At 42.3% G+C, this 13,490-nt stretch overlaps 1 protein-coding gene across 1 annotated transcript in view; it reads right to left on the bottom strand.

Moving 5' to 3' along the window:
• Positions 1-13,127, bottom strand: part of cpamd8 (C3 and PZP like alpha-2-macroglobulin domain containing 8) — a 44,631-nt gene extending 31,504 nt beyond the window's left edge. The window contains exons 1-19 of the mRNA XM_073476561.1: positions 13,042-13,127; positions 11,140-11,291; positions 10,641-10,663; positions 9,917-10,082; positions 9,484-9,536; positions 8,870-8,887; positions 7,534-7,588; positions 7,227-7,340; positions 6,586-6,670; positions 6,372-6,480; positions 5,900-6,127; positions 5,574-5,744; positions 5,357-5,485; positions 4,999-5,197; positions 3,971-4,146; positions 2,754-2,903; positions 1,840-2,001; positions 1,580-1,722; positions 5-67 (exon numbers count right to left, since the gene is read on the bottom strand). Coding sequence (XP_073332662.1) covers positions 5-67; positions 1,580-1,722; positions 1,840-2,001; positions 2,754-2,903; positions 3,971-4,146; positions 4,999-5,197; positions 5,357-5,485; positions 5,574-5,744; positions 5,900-6,127; positions 6,372-6,480; positions 6,586-6,670; positions 7,227-7,340; positions 7,534-7,588; positions 8,870-8,887; positions 9,484-9,536; positions 9,917-10,082; positions 10,641-10,663; positions 11,140-11,291; positions 13,042-13,127 — 2,282 coding nt within the window. The remainder of the gene's footprint in view (positions 1-4; positions 68-1,579; positions 1,723-1,839; positions 2,002-2,753; positions 2,904-3,970; positions 4,147-4,998; positions 5,198-5,356; positions 5,486-5,573; positions 5,745-5,899; positions 6,128-6,371; positions 6,481-6,585; positions 6,671-7,226; positions 7,341-7,533; positions 7,589-8,869; positions 8,888-9,483; positions 9,537-9,916; positions 10,083-10,640; positions 10,664-11,139; positions 11,292-13,041) is intronic.
• Positions 13,128-13,490: the final 363 nt, after the last annotated feature.

The raw sequence follows: 13,490 nt of genomic DNA, 5'->3' as shown, positions 1-13,490 counted from the left end.
ATACCTGACGTTGAGGCAGTGCCACACCCAAGTCTCTGGGAAAAATGTTCGCCTCCTCTTCTCTGCTCTGCAAACAAAACACAGGCTGACATCAATAAAAGGCTTCAGCTGCTCACAATAAAACAATACCATAATTGGAGAATGTATCCTCCTTCTGACATCCTCAGAGTCACGTCATGTGTTTAATGTTCATCGCTAGAATGAGAACTATTGGACAAACTAACAATATTAATTTACTTTGTCATGTTTTTCCCCGCTTGTCTATTACTCATCTGGAGACCTTGCTCAACCCATGCACGACACACACTGAAGTGTGCATCACCAGAATCATTGCTCTCACATGAGTTTTCTTTTTTCAAATGAACTGCATATTTATCTGTGCTTGGCCGGGTCACGGTATCAATAACACATTGATAACTCCTGACATCCAGCAGAAAGAAGAGTCAAGTAAGTGACAGGGTAACTGGTAAGGACCCTTAATGGTTAGAGAGACCGCCCTAAAACATATAGGTTCGTCCTAACAGGGAGAAGATATAGTTTTAAACTATGAAGGCTGGGTTACACCAACAAGGATTCATTTTTAAACCAGATTAAATCATGGTTTAAAGGTGAACTATGTACTTCTTGGAAGAAATGTAATCTTAATTGATTGACTTTCATGCTTAAACAAATAAACACAATTCCACTGTCTGCCGAATTGTCAGCAGAGTGAGAAATTAGAGCTTCTCTGTCGACACATCATGAGAGGTAGGATGACTAACCTTTTAGCTAGCTGGCCCACAGTGTAGCCATTTGTTAGGGAACACAGAGCAGCTGAAAAGTCAACGGTTTTCCCCCTTTTATACTTACTAGGTCCAGACAACACACAAATGAATTTCTTATTTAAGTATTTATTCTAATTAAGTAAGCATTAAGCAAGAGTAAACTCTTTTTAATTTCAGTTTACACCACTAAAGTTGTATTTACTAAACAAAGATTACAAACAGAGCTCTGCTTTATATTTTGGCCTATCACAGGTAATCAGTGTCGTCATATATGTTGTCCGATATGTCCAACTTTTTTGAGTGATTATGATGCAGAAAAAAGATGCTTGGGGTACTTCCTAATTATTGAATTACCAGTGAAGTTTAATTTTTCAGTGCACCAATGTTTATCATTAAACTTTAAAACGTGCTGCCTTCATGACATATCTTTCTCACCAGTGTTTGATAAGGACATTTGAAGGATCGTTGCAAAAAAATGTCTGTATATGGACCGATATATCGATATCGGAATGTTGTACTCCCTAATTTCGGTATCTGCATGAGCCCAAACATCAAGTATCAGTCGTGCTCTAACGTTTTGATGGGGTTTGCTCACGTTAAACCTAGTTTTGCTAAATTCTGATTCAAACGAATCTTTGATTAAATGAATATTTGTTGTGAAACCCAGTTCTAAATGCCATTATGTTCAGATGACTCTCACAGACACTTAGATTTTTATATCTGTTAAGAAGACAGTTGGAATAAGATAATACTTCAGCTCAGAGTGGTTAGTCGCTACCCAGAGACAGTCTTTGACCTCTCTACAGGTCCTTTACCTGGTCGTGGGTCGAGAGTGCATGGCAGCCACTAAGGTGGAGGTGTGCGGCTGGAAGGCGGGAACGGCTTCGTCTGTGTACATGCCTCCAGTCTGCCGGTGGTTTAAACTCACCATATCTGTCATCACAACCAGCCCTGTTTCCTGAGTTAAACATACAGAGAAATATACACACACATTAAAGATTACTGTCTGTTTTTTTTTGTTATTTTTATCCCTGTACAATCGCTGTGGGCTCCTTGACTACATGTGTGTTCTCACTGTGAAAGCAAAGCGTGCGTCCTTGGTGATATCCCAGTGCCACGGGAACACAGAGGACCGCCTGCGTCTCTTTGACGACAGCCCCGGCCACCAGAAGTGTCCGTCATCTTTGGGAATGCCGAAGGCATCCGAAACGTCAAAATCTGTCAACTCTTTAAATATCTGCACAGAAGAAACACATTGATGTAAGCAAGGGATGAGCGAAAAACAAAAAATATAGCAACTTTTTAGGCTATATCCCTATACATGAATATATCTTGATATTTTGAAATCTCCTCAAAAGCGCTTCATAATTGCTGGAACTGGGCGACAAAATCAAATATCACAATATGTTTTACCAAATACCTCAATATTGATACTGTGACAATACATTAATACAATGACATTTTTGATAACTAATCTTTGGTAATGTGAATACAATGACCAAGTGGGTAAAGGCAAGTATGAGGACAAGCAGAACAGTCTGGTTCGTTCATAAAATGACATCACTTAATGTAATACAGCCTTTAAAACCAGGAAAAGACAACACTTTTGCCATATCAACACATAACGATGTTCAAAATCTAAGATGACCTACAGTCTTATGTCTCAATAAAGATATATTATCGATATATTGCCATACCACACAAACACAGTTATACAAACAAATGCAGCTTTAAGTTCTGTGCATCTTGTGAGGTAAGAAAAGGATCTCTGAGTTAGGATAAGGTCAAAAGCAGTGGCTCTTCCCTTTAGATTCCCTCCTCTTACATCTATATTCCACGTCGAATAAATATGTTTGTATTTCTTTAGACTTAGTAAAGTAATAGTGATATGAGACAAATACGAATGAAAGGAAACTACATCACTTGAATGCCAGATGTTCTTTTTACAACAGACAGTGAATGAAATATCACAGTAAACTTCGGACCAACCTTGTCTGGACTGAGCTGGAAGTCAGGCTTTAACAGATAAAGGCTCTTATCGACAGTGGCCACACACACACAGGAGCCTTTTTCTCCTCGGACGTGCAGCGTCACGGGGTCCCCTGGCATGGACTCATTAGCTGACAGAGAAACAGACACCTGCAAACCAACAGACACAATTCAACAACCATAAAATGAGCACTTCTTTGCTATTTCTATGGTACAACAAGCTCTTCAGACTTAAACATTGTGCATTAAACCCTAACAAATATTTGTCAGTAGAGATGCAGCTAACCAGTTTTTAGTTAGTGATTAATCAGCTGATTTTATTTCAGATTTGCTGATTAATCGCTGAGTCTGTAATGTGTCAGAAAAGTGAGTAAAATGCAGAGTTTCTTTTTCCGTCAATGAATAAATCAGTGAATTGACTAAATGTTTCAGCACTAGTTGGCAGTGTTGCCTGATAGTTCCTCAGTAGCAATGTTTGCATCATATACAGTAGAACATCAATCCTGATGTGTGAGACGGTCAGATGTGGTGGGAAACATGAGGACAGAGTGGAAAAGTACAGGCTTTAAAAGGAGGAGGGATGGTGAGAGTCGGTCATAAACTTTCACACATCAAAACAATTTTTTCGACAGCGCACAGTCACAAATTAGCCCTGTTAATCGGTTCCGCTGCCCTCCTTTCACCACTCTGTAACCTGTCATCCTCTCCTGTCACGACCCCACTCATCCGCCTGCGGCCTGCACGGCCTCTGTCTAGTCATGCCCTCACAACCCCCTCCTCCAACACACACACACACAAACACACACGCACATAGAGTGTTGTAATGGCATACCAGGGAGCTGTAAATACTTCAGGGAGTTAACTCCACCTAATGCAGGCAGGAACTAGGGAGCTCTCCCAGGCCAACACAGCTGTTTGTTTACAGACATTACACTGTGGACAGAGCTGGTGCATGGATACTCGGGCTCAGCTCCAAAATGTATACACAGACCGCTCCGTGTTTGTTCCACGTTTTTATTAATCGTTGCATAATAAAACTATTTTTATAACAACTAATTTATATACAACAGCAATGTTTGGCCGAGAAACATACTCTCAGTTCTCCTATGTGTGTTGATAGGGTAATAAAGGGTGTTACAGATAAAAGCACTTCTGTGTGGAGTAAACCAATGAGCAGGAATACGGCTTCACACTACTTTTTACATGACGAGGCAAACCTGGTTTTCAAAGTCGGGCTGGATAGGGATTTGCAGACTGTCAGTGACACCTTCGCCATTGTCCCTCACGTAGTACACCAGCAGACGGCTGAGGGGTGCCATGCTGTGGCTAACTGGGAAACGTAGGTAGGAGACACAGCTGTCCATCTCGGCCTGGGCGGAGGAGCCTGCAGCACCTGACAGGGACACAGCAAAGTGGGTTGATTCAGTGTTTAAGAAGCCTATCTGACCTCAATAATGCTCTTTGTGTTTATACACTTGTTTGTTTACAAAACAATGTTACCAACACTTTATCTAACATAATCAGGACTAAACAGCAGGTTTTTCTCTGCCATTATAAGACATGGGTGCAGCACTTCAGTGTTTTTTTATTGTTCTCCTTGTCTTGTTTTCATCTAGATATTTTTTAAGATTCACCTGGAGTGCTGTCGGACGATATATTGTGACAGAAATAATTGTGATAAACAATATTTTTTGTCATTTTAAGACCATTTTATGCCACTGAAGGTAACACTATAAATTATAAAAATAATAATTTAAAATATAAATGTATAGTTAATCAAACTTAGTTAATAGTTATTTCACTGTTAAAGGGGTGCTATGGACAACACAATTTCATACTGTTTTACTTTGTTTATATCTGGCGGACCCTGCCACCTTTCTAGCTTCAAACAGTGCACCCATAAAATACACCTTTACAGTAATGAATTGCTTTATAAATGTTTTTAAATCATTTCATTGGTTGTTTACAGTGACATAACTATCTAATAAAGTTGAATTAACTATAAATTTACCATTTATTAACAATGGGTATTATAGAGTGTTACCTTTGTGGCATATAATTGTCCTAATATGACAATACTATTGTTTATTGCAATTATTTATCAAACAATATATTATCCAACAAAAGCAGTTATTGTGACAAAAAACACAACAGACATCCTAAAAGGACTGGAGTACACTCTCTCTATAGGTTTTCTGTTCATCCTTAATCGATTAAATTAAATCAGTGGTAAAAACATACTTACCCGAGGCAGAAGGCGGCAGGTTGGTAGTGTGAATGTTCTTGTCAAAGGTGACTGTAGCCCTTTTTCCTCTGTGCGAGGCTGTCAGGTTGGCTGATTGTTGGCCTGACTCGATGATGTTCCCCCTGGATGTCACCTCGTAGTGCAGGGTGAAGTTACAGGGGCAGGTGGATTTGAGAGCGACTTCTGCTTCTTGGCCAACCTGCACACACAGAGGGATGAAATTATGCTGACATTATGCCGTATGTTACTGAGGACACTGTGATCGTCCAAAATGAGGCTTGATCATAAAACAACTAAAATGATGCTGAACTTACAGTACACTCAAAGGAATTTGCCTGGAAATTTAGGCAGCGTTTACCTTGAGTGGGGCGCTGGGGCTCTGAATCTGGATGTGACACCTACTGGGGGAGTACCAGCTACTGATAGACAGGTAGCTGGGCAGGTACTGGTCTCCTACTGTCTTGCCGTCAATGGATGTCACCTTGGTCTATGTCAAACAAAAAAATAAAACGTTTTAAGTTTACATAAGATTTGCTTGGAAGGACCTTCTTGCTCGTGCTACTAGAGCCACTGACCTCCAACCAGACATACTGGGCAGCAGTAGGGATGGAGGGGATCTCAAAGGTGGCCTGGCCGTCCTTGGAGATCAGTTCGCTGGTGTAGACGTTGTCCTTGGGGGTCAGCTCTGCTTTGACACGCACCCTCACCCCATTAGCCGGACTCCCGTCAGGGTAGGTCACCTCAATCTGCAGGGGAGAGGGAGAGGGTTGACAAACAGCAGATGGGAAATTACAAAAAGCAGCCAATAGTGTAAATATGAATCAACAACACCTGTCAGATGATAATTGTAACAGTATGTAGTATTACATACAGTATCAACAGCTACATTTTGCTGCCTCACCTTCCCTTTGTAAGGCAGACCAGGCTTGAACTGCTTGCGTGTGTCCTTGGAGTACTTGATGTCGATGAGCTGCTTATGGACGGGTGTTGAATCGTCAAATGTGGTTTGCCTGCTCCCGTCTACACTCGTCACTGACGCCCAAATGCTCACAGAGCCCCTGAAGTGATCGGCTACATCCAAGGGCATCATGTCCTTCACACACAGGCTGAAGTTTGCAGAGCCTTTGATCTGAGAACAGCAGAGGAGAGATCTGGTACTGCGAACGGGTGGAACATAATTCTAGTGCCGGGGTGCACCCATAATAATAATTATGTACAATGTATGTATGATAATAATAGTACTTAGAGATGGTTCAATTCAAATTCAAACAATTCAAATGATGCAATCAACCATTTTATTTCAACGCCCGCCTTAATCGTCAGCTGCTAAAGTTATACACAGGAGCATAGTAGCAAGGAATAAATAGACTGACCTCCATGGTTTTAATCACAGGATGGCCCATCTCATGACGGTAGTAGCCCACTCCATTCACTGTCATATTCACTGTCAGCTTCCCTGCCACTGGCTTCCCAAAGGTATACCTGTACAAAATCGACACGTCAGGCCTCTACAAGGCAGCAAAGGTCAGTGAATCAAGAAGATAAAGATATTTAGATGTATTCTATGCTGAGTTTCAGGTGACTTACTTGGCCCTGACAGTTGCTTGCTCGCATGAGTTCAGATCATGGACATAGCGCGGCGGATCGATCACCAACTCAAACTTGGGCATCACTGTGAGGAAGGTAACACAATATCACTACATTTTCTACTTTTTGGTGTATTTTTTGTCATATTTGTGCTCCGTATTAGTAGCCTTTCTGGTGCATTAAATAATTAACTTGCTCCTCTTTTTGTCTCTAAAGCAGTGGCTCTCAACCAGTCGCAACCCCTTCAAAAAAATCTGGTTGGTTAGTAAGAAAAACTTTATCTTTTACCGATACCGACACTTCGATAACTGTTCTTGAACAATACTTTTTTCGATACCAATTTTATGAAATCATCTATTTCTGAGAGTGCCAATCACACACACACAAAACAAATCTATTTTAAGGCAAATTATATCACTGGTACATGCAACGTAATGTAAAAATTGTTTCCCAGTCAAAAAGTGTAGCTCTAGTGATATGCTGGCCCCTATTTGTTTTAAGTATGACAACAACAACTGGCCAATTCTCGCATACTGCTCCTTTAACCAGCTTAAATGCAAGAATAAAATAAAATAAACTCGATAACAAATGCTATAAACTGTTGTGCCAAACTCCCTTGTACTGTATGTGCATGGCCTCACCATATTTCTGCACTTCAAACGACATGTTATAGGTGTGGCCCTGCGCCTCCACGAAGATAAACCACTCTCCAAACACCGGCTGGTCCGACAGAGGGAAGCTCATGTTCACGACGCCTAAAGGACAGAGAAATGTAGTTTCACCTTCGATGCCTGTCTGCTTGACGTGACTAACATTATACAATCCTGATAGGACAATTACAGAAAACTGAATGAAAGGAACAGGCATATAATTACAGTACATGTGCAAACTTTATGAACTCAGTCTGCACAGTGATGATGCAAATATAATACAGAAGACGTGGCTCACCACAGCAGATGGATTTAAGACCTTTCCACTGGACCATCCTGGATCCTCTTGGATCCTGAGGGATCATAGTTCAAAAGCCACTGTTAAGATTACACATTCTACATTTAAAGGGTAAATCCACCACTCCACCAAGTGTGTTTACAGGTCTTGGGGAGTACTACTGTACATGTGAAAAAGTAGAATATAAGTAGTAGTACAAAGCCTTTTATGGCTCCAGAGGAAGCTGCATGTAATCTGATAAATTGTCTCCAGAGATGCCACTCAGTGGCTAAGTTGCATTGTGGGTAGTGTAGGCACCAGGTTTTGAAAAGCAAGTTTGCATTGTTGGACTCATTATGGACAAATGATACAGCAGAATCAGAGATATCGCCTCTTTTATTCCACACATTCTTCAAAACCTGGTGCCTACATTACCCACAATGCAACTCAGCCACCAAATGGCATTACTGGAGGCAATTTATTAGATTACATTTCTGGAGCCACAAAAAGGCTTTATACTACTTTTTCCACATATGAAGCAGTACTCCCCAAGACCCGAGAACACACTTTAATTTGTAAAATCGGTGGAGTTGCCCTTTAAGTTTCAAACTACTGTATGTTCAAAGGGAATCTCATATATGGCAATTGTTAAGACAGGTCTAACAGTCCTTGAACTGAACTTGACCCAGAGACCTGGCTCCTCTCTCAGATAGCTGTCAAAATACTTTTACAGCTTTTCCTCAGGTGATTCGCTGGTTGCAGGTAAAAAAAAAAAAAAAAGTAGTAAACTAGAAGAGTGTAGATCTCCGCCAGGTGTGTCTGTGGGCATGTGGGTGGGGAAAGAGCAGTGCAGGGCAAGCTGTGTGCAACATTGATGTGCCTTACATTAACTACAAGTCATGTATGGGCTTCCCTAAGCCTCTTATGAAGAAGTAATTAGGTTGTTTTTGACCTAGAAACGTCTCAAGATCTGCGAAACGAGAAGAGAAGAGAAGAGAAGAGAAGAGAAGAGAAGAGAAGAGAAGAGAAGAGAAGAGAGGAGAAGAGAAGAGAAGAGAAGAGAAGAGAAGAGAGGAGAAGAGAAGAGAAGAGAAGAGAAGAGAAGAGAAGAGAAGAGAAGAGAAGAGAAGAGAAGAGAAGAGAAGAGAAGAAAGGACAAGAGAAGAGAAGAGAAGAGAAGAGAAGAGAAGAGAAGAGAAGAGAAGAGGTTCCTTTTATGTTGTTTATCCTTCTACTGTTCCAAAGAGCACCCTGTTATCTAGGTGAGCTGCCCTGACTTCTGCTCTGTAATCTCCGACCGGGCTGGGAACTAAAATTGCCACTGTCCCCCTGGGTGGTCCCACCAGCTTCCACTCACCAAAACATACGCCTCGATCTGCAAAAAAAACATAAAGAAAAAAAAAAGCACAAGATGTAATGAATCAGACACAAACTGTAGACGATCCTATCCCTCTCTTCCCAACGCTTCTCCCCACTCCTTCCTTATCCAACAATCATCCATCTGTGAAAGTGAGTATTGCGTTTTACCAGCAGCAGACCTTTATAGCTGCAAACATCAATAAACCGTCTGTCTGCACAGTTGCACAGTATATTTGGAGCCATTGCTGACATTCCAAGAGGAATGACTCGAGCTTGGCTTCTGTAAATAGGTAACTGTACATTACTCTGCACTCACGGGAGGCTGGGTTTCTCCTCCTAATCCCAGCAATTAGAGATGGAAAAGTATGTTCGTGCTAAATATTATGTCGCTCTATTGCAGAGGTGACATGGAAAATAGGTGAATGTATAAGCAGAGATCTGGTCATTCAGATTTATTTTTTTTGCCACAAATCCTCACATTCAGTTTGACTAAAGGTTATTAACCGATTCTTTATTGTTTTTGTGAGTGGCGTGTAATGTTTATAGGTTTTTAGGCATGTGTTTGAAGGGTGTACCTTCATTGGTTTTAACATGAGATACATTTTGAATTACCTTGTCATTTACTGGCCTCAGGTCGGGGGTGACTGTGTAGACATTGATGAGCACTAAAAGCAGAGAAAGAAACACAGCATTGTTAAATACAGCAGGTTTAACGGGAGGTTCTTCATGCATATAGACAACATCTAGAGTTCCATAAAGTTCTTATCAGATTAATCAATTTCTGGTCTATCACAGACCAATTTCTAAAAAACTTTTACTCGGCCGTATTGATTAAATTGACTGCCTGAATTCATTTGATGGATTAAAAATACTGCCAGGATCAAAAATCACACAACCACAGCAATTATTACCATCTTTGGTTTTCAGCGTCAACAACTTTTGGCTCATCAATCACATTCATGAACCTCAATTCTCTGCATTTCTGCGCAGAAATGCAGAGAATTGAGGTTTAACTGTTTAACTACCAGGCGCACTATGAGGGAACCTTTATGTTTGGGTTTGTAGACGGGCTTGTCGGTCTGGATGAAGACGGCCGTGCCCTTGCTCTCCACTGTGACGGTGGTGTAGTTGTGGAAGATGTAGCCTCCCTCCGTGAGGTGACGGTTCCCCCACACCTTCAGATGTGCCTGGCCTCTTAGCCCAGAGGGAACCTAGTGGCAAATACACAAACACAAAGAGGATCAGTGCTGGATTTACTGGAAAGAAAATGAGGTCAAAACGGGGAGGGCTTCTGAAATGTTGTACACAACTTGAAATCATTCACCTTGATTGAGCTTTCTCGTGGAACAAAAGTTACAGCTTGAGAAAAGAACCGCAGAGGAAGATGCCGAGCTATAACACATCACGCTACACATGACTGTATTTCACGAGAATGAGGGTGGAGGTTACAGGGAGGGGAGAGACAGAGGGGAAGATTCGAGTTGTGTACACTAGATTGATCTATTCCAGCCTTCGGGGGCGGCGGACCATACATGCATGTCAACAGCTGTTGCATATTACATTGAGGCTGTTACCTTATTCCCAATGAATGAGCAGAGACAGATGTTGCATTACAAATAACGTTAGTGTTGATTTGCATGTTGCCTGAGGAATGTGCACACAGCGGACAAGAGGCTCTCACTACTGTGCAGCTGTCACCGCTAAACAGAAAGCGGCGTGCGCACACTGTAGGAAACAAAACGCAAACAAACACACAGTCGTAGACTCACCTTCAGTTTGATGGTGCCTTTGTCTGAAACAGAAACAGAGAGAGGTAATGAATGTGATTAAATCTGTATGAACATCTGTATAATGCGATTAATATCCAGTAAGAGCTGCTACACTGTGGCTGAGTTCACCCTGGGTTAGCAGGAAATCCAGCTGTAGCCTGTCTCAGTGCCACTGTGAGGTAGAGCAAGCACCATCTATTAACGGTGCTGTCAAACAAATCACACACTGTATACACTAAGTGGCTGGTGGGGGTGGGCTGAGCTGATGCCTCCAATCAAAGATAATGTCTATGAAAAAGCAGAGCTGGTCAGGAGCTCACAGTGAGGGCAGCAGGATCATCGTTACGTTATGTGTGTACTTCAATCTATGTGTGATCTCAACATCCTTTGAATAAATCACACAAAAGGGAGGGGGGTGGGTGTCTCATAGCTCAACTTGTTAGTGCAAGTAAGTGATGCACTGTGCCAACGTAACCTTAGCTTCAGAATTTGTTCTCACCGAGAACCGAGCCGTGGCTGTGGGCGACCGTCTGTCCCTTCACCGACAGCTGCACCTGGACGCGCGTTTCTGCTTTCGCATTGAAGATGGTTACGCTCACGCTCTCCTCCACGCCTGCTCGGAACACGGAGGGTGCGGCGACCAAGTAGCCCCTGGGAGAAGAGAGCAGAGGGGGTGAGAGTACACAGAGGAGGAGAAAAAGTAGAAGTGGCAAAGCAGAAGGAGAGGTGGTGGCAGGAGATAAAGTAAGAGGTCAAAGGTCAGAGAACAAAGAGACACAAGGAGGACAGAGGCCAACATATGCAATAACATGAAGGGCATCACTGCTCCGCGTTTAGGTGCACTGAGACCACTTCCCACTCCTGATCCTGAGTTAAGAAGTCGTGTTTCTCCCTGACACACAACATACAAACAGGGGCATTCCACATGGATCTGCGCAGAGAGATCAGGTTTAATTGCACTGGTTACCAGGGACACAGTTACCTGTCAGCCAATGAGCTTTCTGCTCGCTGGGTGGTCCGGCACCTCTGACAGAACCTTGGCGTCTGTTTTGAAAAAGTAACAACTGAGATTCCACGCAGTCGCTCTGACATTTAATTGAAGGAAGGAGCCTGTCGCTGAGGTCACAGAGCAAAGGTCATTCTTTGATGCTTATCAACAGTGTGGAGAAGAAGAGCCCAATTTAAAGTTTTATAAGGATGAAAGAATATGCCATCTGGCGCAGAGGGGCTCCATCTCTCAGGTAACAAAGATAGAATAATAAGTGCTCTTGTGATAACTAAAGCAGAAGAGCGCTGATGTACCTGGACCAGACCTGACCGGGTCATTTCAACTCTAATTTCTAAGGCAAATAGGCCGACTCGCCCCCTGAAAACTTAACCGAAGATCACACAAATTAGGAGTGAGCAAAGCCTTGAGCACAAACCCAATTGCATGCCTGAGAGAAGGATCAGGTGGTTGGCATTACAGTACTACAGCATTACAGCCGGAGGCATCTGCAGTTCCTGAGAGAGAAAGTCATGAGAAAATCCCCTGGAAAATAAGGCTTCGGGAGAAGGAAGATAATACGAGGAAATTGACTCTGCGCGTTTGATCTACAGTGAGTTTAACCAGCTCTTGGATGAGCCTGGATCAGGTGGTGGAGACCATGCTTATTTCAGTCACATGGCTTGATGTACTCAAGTTCTCATTGTTTTCACCCAACTTTCTTCCTCAGCTGAGAGCTGCTCAGTGCCTGATTAGGATTTTTTAAACAGTCTTTTAGCAGTCAGTTCTTTTTAGTCCAGTCACATGATTTTATGCTCTTAGCCTTTGACTTTTTTTTCTTTCTTTTTTTTTTTGCCCAAATTTCACCCTCAGTGATTTACAACTTAATGATAGATTTAAGCTCTCTTTTGTGAATCAAGCCTGTATTTGACAGCAGTTTCTGCCAGAGCTGCAACCAATCCCTCTTCCCTGAACTTTATACTATAAAAATCTCAACTCTTAAGGTCAGATTTAGCTCTGAAGCAGCTGGTGGATGGCAAAATTCCACTTTACCTCTAAATCCCCTGGTAATGAAGGGGTAAAATAAAGCAGACACCTTTAAATTGGCATTAGAAAACCTTTCTGAAAGCTGCAGTGCAGGTTATCTCTCAACATATCACTACATCAGTGAATGATAAACTCAGTGCAATGTCATCATCTGTAACGACACATGTATTCACACACAATCAAAAACAGGATATCAAATATTACTGATGCTTTGCCACAAAAAGCTACTTTGCACGTACACTGACTTGTCTGACTTCAGTGTTTTAAAATGATTACATTCTCCATAGTGAGCCTCGGAAGTGCTTGCAGTGAGGTTAAAGCACCTCCACTCCACTTCAGAGACAAGGCATGCAAACACAGGCTACTTACAGTCTTTCTTGTGCATAAGCTCTGCTCACGTTGCAGATGAACAAAGTCCATGAAAGACTCAAAGCTGTCAGAGACAACCGCAACATTTTGGCCTCAGTAACCGAGATAATGCTGGATTATCGGCTCCCCCTCCCCTCCTCTCTCTCTCTCTCTCTCTTGAAGGAGGTCGGATCTTCCAACTCTGATGAAAAAGTTAAATGAAACTTGAACAGTCTGTGTCTGCAGCCCTCTCAGTCTATCTATCCATTGAGGTTGCTTGCTTGGCGTGATAGGCGCGCAGAGCTTCGTCCGGAACCAAAGATCAACTTTTTTGTAATCATCCCACTTCGTCAAATCCTGTTCCAAGCAAACCGTGTGTGTGTGTGTTTTTTTTTTTTTTCTTTTTTTTTCTCTTAGAGCCCAGAGTACACGGACAGTCCTCTCCCATGTGCCTTCACCCGCCCCGGTTC

This window comes from Pagrus major, chromosome 11 (genome assembly GCF_040436345.1).
Source record: "Pagrus major chromosome 11, Pma_NU_1.0".
In the NCBI taxonomy this organism is placed as follows: Eukaryota; Metazoa; Chordata; class Actinopteri; order Spariformes; family Sparidae; genus Pagrus; species Pagrus major.
This window is presented reverse-complemented; position numbering and strand designations above follow the sequence as displayed.